We start from the raw sequence: 17,743 nt of genomic DNA on the forward strand, positions 1-17,743 counted from the left end.
AGTGTAGGTTGTGGGTCTCCCTTAGATCATTTCAAGATGAGCTTAACCAACGATGATTTTTTCCACCAAAATTGTCCAATCGTTAGTTTGTGTTATGCTAAGAGGACCCACAAACGTAAAAAAACATTTAAAAAAATATGTAATTTTTCCCACCACATTTCAAATTCAGGAAAAAAAGAAAAGACAAATAAATAAATTAAACTGATTTTATTTTTTCGTTTAAAGCCAAAAACAAACTACTTAAATTTAAAATCGACCTCCTTTCCTAGCTCTTCGTTCCGTTTCCGCTTCCCGTCTCACTGCTTCCCCTGGCTCACTTTCTCTAAAAGCGAAGGTGAATCTGCATTACGGCTTTGACAAGCTACGAGTATCTGCCATGTCGTCGACATCTTCCAATTCAGGTTCGTTCGTCTTTTCCTCCAGTGGATATAGCTCTACTTCGTCTGCAGGAGTTCGCATTATCTTCCGAAATCTTCTTTTTATAAACCTCGTGTAGGGATTTCTCCTTCCTTCTCCCCTTGTTCCTGCTATAGTATTGTTCTTTTCGCTATACTCCCCGTTTCTATGATTCTGAGATTAGGTTTTACTGTTTTAGATCAGTGATTAGAGTATCACCAACTTCTTATAGATGCAACTCAACTGGCTGTCATTCCCAAACATCGAACACTGAAAAACTAAAATGTAACCAAAAGTCACATTATGTGAACAAAATTTTGCCTTTATGATTAAACTTATTATACAGAAGATATTTTCTTTTCATGGAACAGCACCACTAATTTGGGCCTCTGGGCAGTCGGAAGGTTAATCTCTTCAATGCAACTAATGGATAACTAGGTCATTTCTTGAGACATCCCACTTGACAAATCTTGGTGATGGCAGTTAATGAAACCAATCATGTTTTAACTATTTCTCTTGTACTTTTTTTTTTATTTTTTTTATTTTAATGAAAGCACTTTTATTCTCAGAACCCTGAAGGGAGGAGAGAATAATATATGAAGGAGAAAGTGTGGCTGAGGGGACAACCTTTAACTAATAGATTGAAGTAGTATGAAAGCTAAACTCAAGGTCACAATGGGTGGAGCTAGGATTGAACATTTGGAGGACCGAATGATGAGTCTGTATCACTTCTCCTTCGGACGAGCACTAATGTCTTTTTACCATATATATTATGTGGGCCAATGCTGGACCCATTATGGGTCCCACATCTAAACTATTTTATTATATTCAGATGTGAGATTCACATTAAAAATTTAGGTAAATTAGTAGGAGGACTAAATAAAGATAACACAAATATAAGTAAATTATAAAAAAAATGTGTTTAAATAAAACATAGGGGCTAAAATTGTGGGAGAAAAACTTTAAAAAATCATAAAAGAAAAATGTGGGAAAGAAATTGTGGGAGGAAAAAAAGAAGAAGATTTGAAGTCTATTAACTAAATATGGGGAAAACAATCAATTTCCATAAATTAAGTAAAAAAAATAAATCAATGATTATGATTAGATCTAATAATATTAATGGCTGAAATTCTAAACATCCAACTAGTAAAACTTAAAATTTAAATTGCTATTAGATCGAAAGTTTAGGGATTCAAAAATAAAATTAAATGATTACGATTAGATTTAAATTGCTAGTAGGCCCCGAGGGGTGGCTCAGCTGGCAAAAGACCAACGCTTCCACATAGGAGGTAAGAGTTCGAATCCCCTCGGGGCCAGGGGCGAAGCCCTGCCTATATTAATTATATAAAAGCTCCCTTGAGGATGTAGTCCTTGGGCGCGCCAGTTGGCCCGATGAACCTTGGATCCAAAAAAATTAAAAAATAAAATTTGATGGCTGAAATTTTAAACAAGATTTAAATTTCTATTAATAGGAATTGAAATTTTAGGAGAAAGTTTAGGGATTAAAAAAATTTAATGATTATGATTAGATTTGATAAAATCAATGCGCATGATTTCTATATTAAACTTTTATTTTTATTATTTGTATTTGAGAAAAAAGAAAGAACAACGAAATAAAAGAAAAATTCAATTATGCTTTCTTAAAAGAATACTATATAAATCCTGAGTGATAGAGAGATGAATGATTTGAGAAAACGAGAGTAAATACCTGATAATTATGGAGAAGATTTAGGAACACTACAATGTCTACTAACTACTTTAATGTTTTGTGAGACGTGTGAGATAAAAAAGAGAGAAAAAATAGGAAATAAAAGAGGAGATTCAAGAGAAAATAAATAGGAATGAAAATATGAGAGAATAAATAGGGAGAAATTCATGGATCGTGAGTTAGTTTTTAATTAGGATTTAACTTTTATTCCTTACAACTAGGGGTTTAATGGTAACCATCCGATAATGATTAAGAATGGCATATATACCCACCATTATTATATTAAACTTTTTTTTTTTTTTTTTTGGGGGGGGGGCAAATAATGGTATTTCATATGTGAAGTGAGAGAAACAAGGAAAAAATATAGGACTAATCCAAATTTAAAAAAAAATTTGGGGTGGCATGGCCCCTCCGGCCTCAATGTGGTTCAACCGATTGGTCACAATTATGGGTGTCACATTCACCTAGTCGATATCCATCCACCCAAATACCTGAGGGAGTGATCAGGTCTTAGACAATCACCAACCATTCCACACAATAGACCAATCATGAGCAAAAATAAATCAATGTCAAAAATATTAATGAAGAAATATATCAAGCAATACGGATCTCAAAAGGCTTTCAAAACCAAATTAGAGTGCAGAAGTGATGACAAAACTAAAGTATTCAAACTGAAAAAAATAAGCTAAGTCAAAATTTCTAAATCTATGACCGTAGGATGCTCTACTACTGTGTTTTGCGGTTAGGATTGTGTGAAATCTTGGGCTTTGATACCACTCTATCACATCCACCCAGCTGGTATCCATCACTTGATTACTAAATGGAGTGATCCACAGCTCACTTGATCGGTTTGCAGACAATCACCAACTATTCCACACAATAGACCAATCATGAGCAAGAATAAATCAATGTTATTAATAAAAAAATATATCAATTAACAAGGATCTTAAAACCAAATTAGAGTGTGGAAGTGATGACAAAACTAAAATATTAAATATGAAAAGAATAAGCTAAGTCAAAATTCCTACATCTTCAAATGTTTTTGCCTTCTTCTCCAAACGTTTGTACATTTGCAACTTAGGATGTCTAGCTCATATTCCCACCAGCAAACAGGGCGTTTTCTATCGTTATTGATCTGGACCATAATAGTACTCCACACTGGCATTTGGATCATACCACGTGTCACAGCCAGTTCCCATTGTTTCCTCAATTGTATAATTATAGGAAAAAGTCTCCAAACTCGTGCCCTGAGATTTCTTATTTACCTGCATAGTCATCTAAAAACAATAAATTTCTCGAAGGGTGAGCTTAAAAGAACTCAATGAGGAGTTCACAAACATACAACCATAATCACCGTTTAAATCTAAACATCATATAGTGTAACATGATATGAAGTGGAATGCAACAATGCAACTATACTCTAACTGATTCTAGTCTTTACATGGCAAGCAAATATTAAGATAGAACACCAGCCTCCTGTGGGTAGTTCTCGTCACTTTGATCTCTCACCGAGTAAGGAGTCAAGGCATCTCTCCTGGACTATCACCATGGCTGGGTTTAGAACTCCACTCTCTCACCACATTGTTGGTATGAGTACTGATGCGTGTCAGGGTTATACCTAGCTGAATGAAAGCCAATTACTCATTCATATTAACATAGGTTCAGATACCTCCCCTCATGTATTTCACACTCTCGGTTCAGTATCCTCCCCTATTAGAGTCAACGTATCCTATGGTTGCAACCAACTCGGACTACGCCTCCTCTTAACCCTATTGATCATCCACATATAATGGGCGGAAAGTTTTCATATTCTCGAACAGGTTGGTTACCGGTCTTGAGCGCCCATGAGCCCAAACCTATTATATGCAGCCCTACCAATGAATAACCACCACAATGTGGTTGTGTCCTCCTCTCACGAGTTGGTTATCGGTATTGAGCACCCACCACCCCAAACACTTGCCATGGGTCACTCGGCATCAATACTCATGCCGATAGGGTGTGATATGACCGGGTACCTAACCAAACTCCTCTAGAGTCCCTAATCATGGCAACCAATAATCGTGAATAGTGCTTGGGGCATTAAAGGATAGCGTTTTATACCACCTCCGCTGATGTCTCAAGCCAGAAACACCCAAATAGATATTCCCCGGTCCACAATCACAACATACATTCACTTTCTACAAAGTAGTAAAAGGTTCAATCACATTCCCAATTTATAATCAATTTAAGTCCATAATGTCACATGTTGATCCATACATCAATATCAATAACAAACTACATATATTATGTAATTTTAGAATCATTAACATCATTCTTAAATCCTAAAGCAACAACATGTATAATAGTATATAAGTTTCATCTCAACTAAGAAAGTAACAATGGTTATGTGCAAGTGAATGTCTTCACCTTGCTATTGATTTGCGACTTTGAAAAGTACGTCAAAGAATATGTTCATGCTTCCCAAAAAGTCTTATTAACACGTTGGTTCAAACTTCAAAGTTAGAAATAACCCTAAATGTCCTATATTGATAAGGGAAACAAAAGACCAACTTGCATAGAGTGGTTGGTCGGGGTGGTTGCTTGAGGCATACGAGTACATACAAAATTGACTCGGATTGACATAAGGCTTCCTGATTGGGTTCTAAACTACTCCAAAATTACCAATTTTTTTTTGAAATAATACTAGAACATGATCTATCATAGTTTAGACATCAAACAAAGCAAAATGAATGAAAACCTAACAAATCCTATATTAGGTCTTCTCCGAAATCGGTCTGGAAGATTCATGGATAAGCTAAAGTGAATGGAGATTCACTTTAGAGTAAAAAGGGCAGAAGGATTAGGTTGATACAATAACTAGAAGCCTTCAACTAGGTCTAGATAGTAGGAGAAATTAATCATAGAAATTAATTACAAAGATGAAGATGAATACTAACCTTCAAAAAAACTAAATCGTTGATCAAAAACTGTTTTGGATGACTTCCACACTGTCCTCCACCTTCTCAATTAGTTCTCTGACAATCTCGACATTCTTTGACGACTTTGGATCATAATGACACATTTTAGAATGAAAACACATTAAATAGGGATTTAAAAACTAAAATTTCAATTTTGCCATTTTTTCATTGAACCAGGCCAATCGACCAGCCCCTGGAACTTTTGTTTAAGAAGTCGAATCAAGGCCTTGAAAGCCCTTGCTCTACCTTAGTTCCTATTCTGTACTACAAAAAGGTCTTGCCTGATTTTCAGGACCTTACACACATGACATCACAGAAAACATGATCCATCTACCAAATTTGTTGACGTCCGAGTTAGATCTCCTTCCAAACTTTGATAGAACTCCCAACTCAGCATCATCTCCATCTACTTTCATTGGTTCGGATTCCAATCCTATGGTCTTTATCTAGATGACCCATAGTTGCCTTCTTCCTACACTCCGAGTTTTTGGACCTACAACATGGATTTTCCAAAAAAGTGTCGTGGGGGATTTCACAATGGGTCTGTTTCTTGGTGTGTCCAAAGCAAGGGGATGGGGAAGCAACTGCAGCTTAAAAGAGACATCAAGTAGATGGCTTTTCAAATCAAGTACAAAGATTTGAAATTGGAGGTCCATTTCCTAAGGTTTCTATCTCATCGTATGTGAGGACAACCACTCCGAAAACCATTTTACCAGTGAATTCACAAATGGAGGAGTGAGGGAAGGATCTCAAAATCCATTGCCAATCTTAAGCATACTTGTAAGAGAGCTTCGAGGGGGGTCAAATGGAAGACAAGGCTTTTTGCCAAAGGGAGCGAGAGAAGGGACATGAGAAGGTGAGGCGGTCTACATCTGTAGTACCATTCCAGCAGAGTGCAGTTAGGCTTGGCATGAATATGGTTGTGGATAAGGAAATCCTGGATGGGGCGTTAAAGGTTGAGAAATCTCTTGAGAGTTGAGTGATGGTGGCTGTGAACTTTGAACCACACCAAGTGGGACCAAGGAATAATTTGACAGAGGTATAGGCTGGTTTTCTGGTGGCGCATGAGGTGGATGGGAGCCATACGGTTGTATCTTGGGGAAGGGTTGAAGGAAGGGGGGGGGGGGAAGAGAGAGAGAGAGAGAGAGGTGTAAACCAGTATGAGACTTGGAGGGGAGGGGGGGGGGGGAGATCAAGTTCTTTTAGAGATGGATGTGGAAAGGGTGGTGGACTTGGGGATGCAGGAGTCATGGACAATGCAAGGACCAAAGTAATTGTAAAGGATTCAGTGGATGCTGCCAACCTGTGTTATGTTAATGCCTACATTAGAATTGATTAGTGAAGTTTAGTTCATCTATGTTGATATTCTGCTTTAAATTAATGACTTATTCTGTTTGAAGATAATATCTTGTATTCACTCCCTTTTTTTTTTGTTGTAAAATTATGATGGTTTTTGGATGACTGTCCCTTGTGCACTTGGGCCCCTTCAGAAACCTATTCAACGGTGATCCAGTGTGCTGGTGCTCTTTTAGCTCCACCTCCCTCTGATTCTGATCCTCCACATCTTGTGCCTTTTGTTGTTGTTGGGCTGATGCAACTTCTGCAGTATTTGCCAGCTCTGGTTTATTCGATGAAATTATAGTCTCCCAAATTAGCCACCAGTATAAGAGGGCCATACTGTATCCAGTTCTTGCTAGTGATAACATTCTTTATTAGCAATTAAAGATCACCTAGGGAAGTTCCTCAACAGGATTCAGTTGGTCATCATTAGTTTCCTGTATTTCAAAGTTTGTTGGCTCTTCATCCTGCCATAGCATGCAACAGTCAGGAGAATTGAATAAACAGGTGTACAAGTCATATTTATCCTTCATAGGAAATAGATTAAGACAGGTACTACTCTGTGCGTTTAGAATATAATAAATAGCTGTATATATAGCCAAGCATGTGTTTTAAAAAGGTTCACTGTTCTTTCAGTCAAGAAAAATCATAATTTTTTGAAATCAAATGTTGATAATCATATTATTCCCCTGTGCTTTTGGACCATAATAAATACCTTCTGCTGCTGCTGCTGCTATTTCTGTTTCCAATGTTTCCAGTACTTCCACTATTGTTGCTGCTTGTTACAGCACTATCAATGTGTCACCTGCAACTGAATACCTTTTCTTCCCCCACTCCTTATCTACACCCTCTCTCTTGTGTCTCCAAGGATGGAGACTTAATTGAGATATTAGAACCTGTATGCATTGAAAAATTCTTTTTCATCATCCCTAAAGGAAGTGGGAAGAACATCTTAAGCAGGATAGGTTCATTTTCCATACTTTCAAATTTGTTATATTCACAACCAAGGATGCATTTCAATTCATAACTATGGATGTTCTGCAGTATAATTTAACAGTTAGGTTTGTATATTGAATTTTTTTTTTTGGTTTTGGGCAAGAATATTGAATTGAGTGCATGGTTTCTTAGTATATTGGACCTTGGAATGGAATCATGTCTTAATCTAACTAGTCGTGATGATTATAGGCAAATGCACAAAAACCACTTCAGCAATTGTAGAGGAGATGAGAGCAGCACTACAGAAAAATAAGAGGACGAGAACTATAAGTTTAGATGACTCAGCTGATGGTGAAAATGTGGATAAAGAAGAAGAGCTTGAAGAGGGTACAACTACACCTTTGGAGTCTGATCTCGCGGGGCCTCAGGTTCACCTGAATTTCCAAGCTCAGGGACAGCTTCAAAAAAAAAAAAAAAACTTGTCATTTCGAAAAAATTAAGTCAAGCAAGGGGTCCTATGGATGTTTATGCAAGGCTGAGTCCAGAGGATGTAGTTGCACAGAGGCACTTAAAAGGGCCTTATCAAACAACCATGGAGAACCGCATGAGATCCGAGGATGAAAAAAATAAAGTCCGAGCTCTAATTGCTACCTGGGCTTATGAAGGCGGTATTCCCTTCAATGCATTCAAGGCGCGAAGTTTCGAGGTGTTGGTTGAGTCAATTGGGCAATATGGGCCAGGTTTCAAGCCCCCTTCATATCATGATTTTAGAGTTCCCCTATTGAAGTCCGAGAAGGAAAAAATTGATGATTTGAAGAAGCAATATCAGACTTATTGGAGGATGTATGGCTGCACTCTAATGTCTGATGGATGGACAGATACGGAAGGAAGGCATTTGATAAGTTTTCTTGTCAACTGTTCAGAAGGGAGTTTTTTCTTAGGGTTTGTTGATGCATCCAGTGAAAGACATGATGCTAATTTCTTATTTCAGCTACTTGATAGTAAGGTGGAAGAAATTGGGGAGTAGAATGTCATCCAAGTGGTAACAGATAATGCTGCCAACTATGCTGCTGCTTGTAGATTGTTGATGGAGAAGAGAAAGAAATTGTTCTGGACTCCATGTGCAGCTCATTGCATAAATCTTATGATGGAGGAGATGGGGAATATAAAGTCATACAAGTCCATCATTGTAAAGGCAAGAAAAATTACAAGCTTCATTTATAGGCATGCTCGTGTACTTGATGCTATGAGGGTAAAGACAGGAGGAGCAGATTTAGTTAGGCCCTGTGCCACCAGATTTGCATCTTCGTTTTTGACGCTGCAGAGCCTATTGAAGCATAAGGACGCTTTGAGGAAACTATTCCTTTGTGAAGAGTGGGATTCTTCTAAGTTCTCACAGACAGAAGCAGGGAAGCAAGTTGTCGAAATCATCATTGCTGTACAATTTTGGAATGGCCTGCAAGATTGCTTAAGGGCATCATTACCTCTTCTTCAAGTGTTAAGGATAGTACAAGGTAATGAGAGGCCTGCAATGCCTGAGTTATATTCAGCAATGGAACATGCAAAGAAGAGCATCATAACAAATTTTAAGGGGGTAGAAAGAAAATGGAAGAAGATCATCAAGATCATTGAGAGGCATTGGACAGATCAAATGGAGAGGCCTATATACTTAGCCTCATTTTTCCTAAATCCAGACAAGTTCTTTAAGGTTTGTCAATTGGATGAAGAATCTAGTTCAAGTACAGGTCTCAATCTCTATCCCCCTTTGAAGGATAGAGCATATGATGCCTACAGAGATGTTATTGTCAAGTTGGTGCCTGATGTAGCCTTGCAAGATAAGATCATTGATCAGACACTTGCCTATATTAAACTTAAATTGAATTTTGGGCATGAGATGGCTATTAGACAAAGGGAAAAAATGTCTCCTAGTAAGTACTTATGTTTTTTTAATTTCTCACATTTTAATTTATATGTTTAGTTGTTGATTTTTATATATAACCTTTGTAAATTTGTTCCTTAAATATATTATAGTGGATTGGTGGCAATTACATGGAACCTCTACTCCTGAACTTAAAAGCATTGCAATGCGTTTACTTGGACTTTGTTGCTCATCTTCTGGTTATGAGCGCAATTGGAGTACATTTGACTTTGTAAGTACTTCAAAACTAATATTTTTTTATTTTATAATTTTATAAAAGAAATAGACTTAAAATATTTATATTATCATTTGTTTATTATTTTTCAGATTCACACCAAGAAGAGGAACCGCTTAGAGCATCAGCGTTTAAATGATCTTGCTTACATTCAATTTAACCTGCGTCTCCAAAGAAGGTACCAAGAAAAGAGGGAACAAAGTAGAAATTATAATCCATTGATTCTTGACGAGTTAGATTGGACCAGTGAGTGGATGACTGGTCAATCTGATGATGAATTAGTTCACTCTGAGGATGACCTCACTTGGAGAACAGTATCAATGGCAAGTGGAGCAGGTTCTTCATTCCAAGGGCATACCAGACTAAGGAGACAAGAAGGGTCAACTAGTGGAGTGGCTGCAAATGCACAACCTGCACCTAACCTTAAAATCTATCAACGGCGTAGTACTAATAGGAATATGGTTAGGGATGAGCAGTCTTCAGATGACGAAGAACAAGATCAACAAGTGATGCCAGATGTGCATGATGATCTTGATGTTGAGGATGACTATGGCATGCAACCAAAGAATCCTGCAAGACTGCAAGTGGCGGAAGAAGATGATGATTTGGCTTTGTGGGATTGGAATTGAAGTTTCTTATTGAAGTTGTGATTTGTGAACTGAACAATTAGCATTTTCTTTTGGAACATGGAAGTTAGCATGGACTTGTGTTTTTGACTTTTCTTTCTTTATTAAGTATTTGGTTGTTAAAGACTTTTAAGTATTAAGTCTAAAGGTTACTAGTTACTAACTTTTGGCATTTTTAGTTTAGTTTATTTTGCTTACTTATTACTTTTGGATTATATTAACTTTAGTGTTGAGTATAGACTGACAGGGTCAAATGAGGAGTGAGGTCATTTGTTGAATGCTCGTAGGATCTATGCAAAAGACACTTATTTGGCATCACACTGTCATAGAGGTAAGTAAGAATGTAAAATTACTACTTTCATTTTCACACTAATTACTGATATAGTACAAGTCATTGTTATGATGCTTGATGAGATGAAATTATGTTTGTGTTCTTTTTTTGGATTTTTCATAATTGTGATTCTTGAATGCTATTTTTGTTTTTGTATGAATGTGATTGTTGAATGTTTGTTCTTATAGTAAAAAGGAGTTGTATTAAAAATTTTGATCCAATCGCTTTGATCGCCTTATTGCGGCCTAGGAGCCACTTTGTCGCCTAATCGCCTAGGTGGAGCCCCAAATGCTTTGCCGCCTTGGCAACCATGATAATGCCTCCTGGAAATTTATTTGATTTCTTTTGCTGAATTAAAGGTCTCTTTGAATATGAGGCGATTCTTATTCAGACACCTAATCCAGTCCACTTGTCTACTGGAAGGCATAATAAAACTCTGAATACAAAGAAGACAAAAAAAAGAACAAGTGGATTGTCATCAGCCATCAAGGCCTTTGTATGTTTGTGTTAGGCAAGAAAAGAGAGTTATGCGACTCAGTTTACTGCAGCAAGATGAGGTCCAGACTATAGTATAGCAAGGGCCATGAAGGTGCTTAAAGAGTATCTAGTAGATCCTGAGACACTCAAGAAGGCACTGAGAAGGATACTATCTGACCCACAATGGAGAGAAGCCATGATTGTTGCTTCAGCACACATGAGGGAGATTGTTCTTTCCACACTTGATCCACCCTCTGATTAATCTTGACATTAGGACAAGAACTTATGTTTAATGAGTTTATACTGTTAATCACCTTTTATGTGATTTGTTATGAATGTAATTTTTTTCCTTTGGTTTTATAAAAGATGTTTCTACTTCATGTGAACTATACAATTTTTCACTTTCTTTTTGTTACAGAAACGCCTTTTTCCCTTGTGTGATTGCCATGATTCAAGAGACCTAGAGACAGGAAAAATGCACAGAAATAGGAAAACGGTGCCCTAGCTAAAAACAGGAAAAAAGAACAGAAAGGTTGAACAAAAATGTTACCATACAACCCCCCTAAGTAAATCAAGTGGGGGTTCAGGATCAGCCAGAGCTGAGTAGTAGAAAATTTTCACAAGAGGCACACAACAGCCAACATCAAATCCCAAAAACATAGGGAGAGAAATTCTTGAACCCAAAGTGCAGTAGAACCAGCAAGAAGAGGCATGCAAGAGCTGCACTAATGAAGGAAAGAAAACTCCAACAGAGATTCATAGTCAGAGATAGAATGTTATCACCTGGAGATCAAGCTGCAATAGCAAAAATAACCAGTAAAACAGGGCATCACCACTAACATACTACTGTACTTGTTGGAGATGGTCAAACCTAGAGAATCCAACAATTTTTGGATCGGGTCTGTCTTCTAGGAAAGGAATTTGTCCTCAAAAGACCAGCGTCATTGGATGGGTGGAACCAAGACAATTTGTAATCAGGTTTTGGGGGAACAAAGAATCCTCCATAGAAACAGTAACTGTAGGTAGTTAGAGCAATGAATCAGACTTTGAATGTTAAACCTTCATGTAGAACTTAGTCTGATCTCATTCGAGTAATTAAGTAGCAGCAACAGCAGCAGGTTGCTGCAGCAAGTAAAGTAGCAGGGAGTTGTAGAAGACTTTCAAGTCTCAAACTAGCAGCCAGTGAAATCTTGATTCTGGGTTGAGAAGGATCTCTTCAATGCTCTGATGCCATGCGATTAAAAGTCATTTGAAAACAATAACAGAAGAGAAGACAGAAAAAGTGGTGGAGAATAAGAGATGGAGGAGGGAATGGGGAGTTTCATAAGATGCAACTCTTATGCAACTCTCCCCCTCAAGCAATGTATTATATTATATAAAATTTTCCAGATTAGAAAGATCTTCAAATCTGGTTACAAGTACTAAAAATAGAAACAAATCGTGCTTGACACCCAAGCAACAAGAAGAAAAAGGAAATAAACTGAAATAGATATAAACTAGGAAAGGAGGGATCAATGAGCATGTGCATGACCCACGTGTACCCCCATGGTACACAAGGGTCATGCCCCTTCACATTACCATTCCTTAGCACCTCTGAACCTCTCTAGCTCTACCAATTGAAAGGTAGTTTATCATTAGTATCATCTATCATGAGAAGAAGTTCTCTTGGTATAAGTCATGATCAAACTTTCAAGCTAAAACACTTGTGATTTTGATGGTTTTACCATCATTTCCTCACTGCAAAATTCAAAAGCATTTATTATTATTATTTTTTATTTACTTGTATCTTTTTCACCATAGATGTTGCTAGAATTCATCCAAATTTCAAATAGTCAACTAGTGTTATGTTCATTTTATACATCCAAAATTTTCATTTTAAAAACTGCATGTACACCTGATAGTATTTGAAACATTGGAGGTGCAATCTCAATGGGATCATTCCAATACCTTCTTAGAGCTTGTAACTAGATTCTTAGAAGTTGACTGAGCTAGATTTGGGTTTGGCTTAGTCGGATGTGGGTTTCACTGTCTTGAATTTTCCTCCACTTGTAAAAGGTAGTCACCCTTTTGATATAATAAATATATATAAATTACTACAAATTCTGATAAATTTGGAAAAAAACCTGAAAAAAATAAAGGAATACTTAAATATCAATGCATTTGAGGTTATACTATTGAACAAGAGAATGGAGTAAAAGAGTTGAGGGATTCCTATTGTTTTATAATAAGGTTTTTTTCCCAACATAGTCTAAGTGAACCAGCAAAATGATTCTTGAGAAAATGAGTAAACTTGTTAAGTTTATCAGTACAAGAGATAAAATACTGAGTCTTATTTTACTTGGATGATATCTGGATAGAGCCCGTCACTTTTTACCCTAACCTGGACCAAAAGCCCTTTGACTAGGTTTTTCAAAATTTGACTCAAGTCAAGTGATTTTCTCGATCATTATGCAATTTTCTAATATAATATTAAGATCTAATCATCTCTATATTTAATAAAGAGAGGGAAAATAAAAGTTGATTGTAATTGTTTGATAATCATGTGCACAACCATATTTACTGATTGATATGGAAGTTTTATACCCAACCGGGTATAACCCAAACAGGTCATCAAGTCCAGCCGGGCCATCTCGTTAACACATTTTTTCTATGTCATCGGGTTACACCCGGGTGGGGCTCCACACCCAATCGGGACATAACCGATTGAGTCGATCAAGGTACGCATCACGCTCAACAAATAAGGCAGTCATTCCCTATTGAGAAAGTCAACTCCGTCAACGATTGTGCTGGAACCAATAGCGGGAAGGCGTGATCTCAGGAGAAATAACGGCCCTTGTTGGGCAAACTTACCAAATACATAAAAGGTAACACTTACAATATAAAAGCACAGACATACCCCTTCGGTAAGCATCCAATACACTCTGAGTATAATCTTGTGTAGCTTTTGCACGAGACCTCACTCTATTCGTTGTCTGACTTTGCTATCGGAGGCGGCTGCCCAGCACACAAGTTGGCCCGCATCTAACCTTTCTTGCAGGACTCATCGTCCCGGATACTAGAGGAGGCTCAGTCGGATCCAAAAGTATAATTGATCCGCATCAGTTTGGCGCCGTCTGTGGGAACGACAAAACTCTGAAGTCATGGTAAGACGAGCTATTGGACGTTCCTGACAAGAAAACACCGGGGATGATCGAACAATCCTTGAGGAGGGGGTTGACCCTTCAACCGGAGTAGAGCAAGAAATACTCCAGGACAACCTAGTTCTTGAAGATCCAAATGGTGAAGGAACTTCAAAGGGTCCCCAGGGCAATGCTACTATAGCAGATGTAGATGAAATCAGAAAGGGGATGCTCGAGATGCAAGGTGTGTTGCGTAATTTGGTCCATCAAATTGGAGTCAAACAAGGACCAAGACGCAACACTCAGGCGGGAAGGTTGATGAAAGCCTTCCAGACAGTGAGAAGCTCCCGACAAGCAAGGCGTATCCTGAGAGTTAGACAAACTCGGGAACAAAAAGAAACTCGTCCTGAACGAAACACTCGCCAGACGACTCCTAACGGAACAAGAATAAGTGCCTTGGATGGTATTTCGGTACCATCCAAGACGGGATCTCTGCCCCAAAGGAGTCGTCGGGAGGAGGTCGAGCACCAAGGGGAAAGCCAACCTCAGCCTTCACGTTCGAGAACATCAATGTCCCGGGTACATTCCCGAAGAGAAGAAGCGACTACTCACCATCGGAGGGAGGAACCTGTTGAATCTGACGAAGATAAAGCAAGGCAAAATTGACTCCGAAGACGAGTAGCGGAGGTCGAGCGAAAACTGGAAGATCGAGACCACGATGAGGATCTAGACATGGTTGACCGAGAACCTTTCTCGGATGAGATTATGAACATGCCTCTTCCACGAAATTTCATCATGCCCACATTCACCCCGTTCGAGGGAAAGACGAACCCGAAAGAGCATATAAGTTACTTTAAATCAGTAATGACCGTGCTTGGTCGGGAGGACGAATTGCTCTGCAGAACGTTCCCGGCTTCACTTAAAGGGCCAGCTATTAAATGGTTCAGTAGCTTGCAACCCGGATCCATTAACAACTTCCGGGAGCTTGCTCGAAAGTTCATAGCTCGGTTCCGAAGCGCAATTGGGAATAAGAAGACGTCTGATGGCCTATTTGCCATACGACAAGGAAGAAGCGAATCCATTCGGGATTATCTGAAACGATTCGACGAGGTTGCCATTGAGATCGAGGATCTTGATGATCAAGTTGCGTACAGTGCACTTTGGAGTGGCATCACTCATCAAAGACTTCTGGAAGTTTTGCTAACAGATAAACCCAAAACATACGGGACACTGTTACGCAAATGCCAGAAGCAAGCCAGCGTTTATGAAGTTATAAACGCTCGGGTAAAAGCCGATCGGGACAGGAGATCAGATCGAGATGTGGATAAAAGTTCACCCAACGGTAGGAGTTAGGGATCGAAAGGAAAATGGAAGCGTGATCCGGTTCGAGTGAATCACACCCCCCTCAACGCAAAGCCATCAGAGATCCTGATGAACATCCGGGACAAGAAATCTTTGAGGTGGCCCGGGAAGTTACGTTCACTACCGAAAGATCGGGATATGACAAAATATTGTCGTTTCCACAAGGATTACGGCCATCATACGGATGGTTGTCGGATTCTGAAATAAGAAATTAAGAAACTGATCCAACAAGGCAAACTTGGTCAGTATGTAAGGGACTCGGGAAAGTCCCGCACTTACTCACCAGATTCAAAAAAGAGAGCCCGATCACCAAGTCCGAAGGAAGCCGCTAAAACGGCGGACAAGGGAAAGGAGAAAGAGGATCGGGAAGAATCACCCGTGTACGTAATCATGGGAGGCCCTATCGTGGAATCAGTCCGAAAGGCAAAGCTAAAAGCCCGGTTTGTGGGAGCTGTTCACCTGCCCAAAAAGAGGCAAAATCCAGCATGCCCGGAACCCATAACCTTTACAGACAAGGATTTGAAAGGGGTTGTAGCACCGCATGATGATGCGATCATCATCAAAGTCAAAATAGCTAATCGGGAGGTTCACCGAGTACTGGTTGACATGGGCTCATCCGTTGACCTGGTTTCATACGAGGCTTTCAAAAGGCTGAAATTGGTTGATGATTTACTAACCCCTTCATCAACTCCATTATATGGTTTTGCAGGATCCTCCACAGTGGCTGAAGGAACGATCCATTTGGATCTCAAGATCGGGAAGTCACCCCGAGACACGCTGGTTCGAGTCAACTTTATGGTTGTAAAGGATTTGTCAGCGTACAATGTGATCCTAGGACGCCCAACACTCAATGCACTTGAGGCAGTCGTATCCCCTAGGCACATGAAATTAAAGTTCCCGACTGAGGCCGGAGTAGGAGAATGTTGTTTGGATCAATCAACGTCCCGACAATGCTACACCAATTACTTGAAGGAAAAACGTAGGCTAGAAAGTTCGGGAACCGCTCTGAATGTTGAAGTCCGAGACGACCGGGACGAAGATAACATGCAGCGAGCTGAGCTAGTAAAAAAACTGGAAAGAATACAACTAAGTCAATCTCTTCCCGACAGAGGAACGTTTATCGGTTCGGAGCAACCAGAAAACTTAAAAAAAGAATTTATTCAGTTCTTATGTGATAATGCAGATATCTTTGCATGGTCGGCAAGTGACATGCCCGGGATAGACAGGAGGGTAGCAGAGCATAAACTCTGGATACAAAAGGATGCTACCCCGGTTATCCAAAGGCGAAGAAACTTCGTAATAGAAAAGCATGAAGCAATCAGGGTCGAGGTAGAAAAGTTGGAGAAATCGGGTTTCATAAAATCGATTGAATGTCCAACCTGGCTGGCCAACGTAGTCATGGTCAAAAAGGTGAATGGAAAATGGAGAATGTATACCGACTACACAGACTTAAACAAGGCATGCCCAAAAGACTGTTATCCTCTCTCAAGGATTGACCTTCTGATTGATGCAACTGCTGAGCATGAAGTCCTCAGCTTTATGGACGCATATTCTGGATACAACCAGATCTTGATGAGTCGGGATGATGAGAGGCATAACTCATTCATGACGGATCGGGAGAGCTACTACTACCAGTGATGCCTTTTGGTCTAAAAAATGCAGGGGCCACTTATCAGAGAACAGTAAACAAAATTTTTCAACGACAGATCAGGAAGAACATGGAAGTTTACATCGATGATATGCTCGTGAAGAGTCTGGTTCAGGCAAAGCATTTGGCAGACATGGAAGAAACATTCGATGTACTGAGAACATACCAAATGCGCTTGAACCCTGAAAAATGTGTGTTTGGGGTTTCATCAGGGAAGTTCCTCGGGTTCATGGTTTCCTAAAGGGGAATATAAGCCAACCCGGAGAAGATTCAGGCGTTGATCGAGATGGCACCACCTGTCACGATAAAGGAAATCCAATGCTTGACAGGAAGGGTAGCCGCATTGAACCGGTTTATTTCCCGAGCCGGAGAAAAGTGCAATTCTTTTTTCAAAGCTTTGAAAACTACATCCAACTCGGGAGCAATCACTTGGACGGAGGAATGCCAACAGGCATTTGAACAATTGAAAACATCACTCGGGACAACACCGCTTTAGCCCGACCAAGAACTGGGAAACACTCACAATTTACCTAGCTATATCACTAACTGTAGTTAGTGTTGTACTTGTAAAAGGGGAAACGAACCAGAACCCGGTCTATTATGTGAGTCATGTACTCATCGATGCTGAAACAAGGTACCCGGATGTTGACAAGCAGGCTTTAACACTTCTCATGGCATCACGGAAGCTGAGG

At 39.2% G+C, this 17,743-nt stretch overlaps 2 protein-coding genes across 2 annotated transcripts; both read left to right on the forward strand.

Moving 5' to 3' along the window:
• Positions 1-266: 266 nt before the first annotated feature.
• LOC149019281 (uncharacterized) lies at positions 267-13,268 on the forward strand. Its single transcript, XM_089153318.1, has 4 exons — positions 267-401; positions 7,585-9,263; positions 9,367-9,485; positions 9,581-13,268. Exons 2-4 carry the CDS (start codon positions 8,423-8,425, stop codon positions 10,115-10,117), a joined length of 1,497 nt encoding a protein of 498 aa, XP_089009444.1. The 5' UTR covers positions 267-401; positions 7,585-8,422; the 3' UTR covers positions 10,118-13,268.
• Positions 13,269-15,793: 2,525 nt separating this feature from the next.
• LOC149019282 (uncharacterized) lies at positions 15,794-17,041 on the forward strand. The gene has a single exon (XM_089154077.1). It carries the CDS (start codon positions 15,794-15,796, stop codon positions 17,039-17,041), a length of 1,248 nt encoding a protein of 415 aa, XP_089010203.1.
• The last annotated feature ends 702 nt before the right edge of the window (positions 17,042-17,743 follow it).

Source organism: Hakea prostrata, chromosome 4 (assembly GCF_041222555.1).
Source record: "Hakea prostrata isolate BN-2017 chromosome 4, UWA_Hpros_2, whole genome shotgun sequence".
Classification (NCBI taxonomy): domain Eukaryota; kingdom Viridiplantae; phylum Streptophyta; class Magnoliopsida; order Proteales; family Proteaceae; genus Hakea; species Hakea prostrata.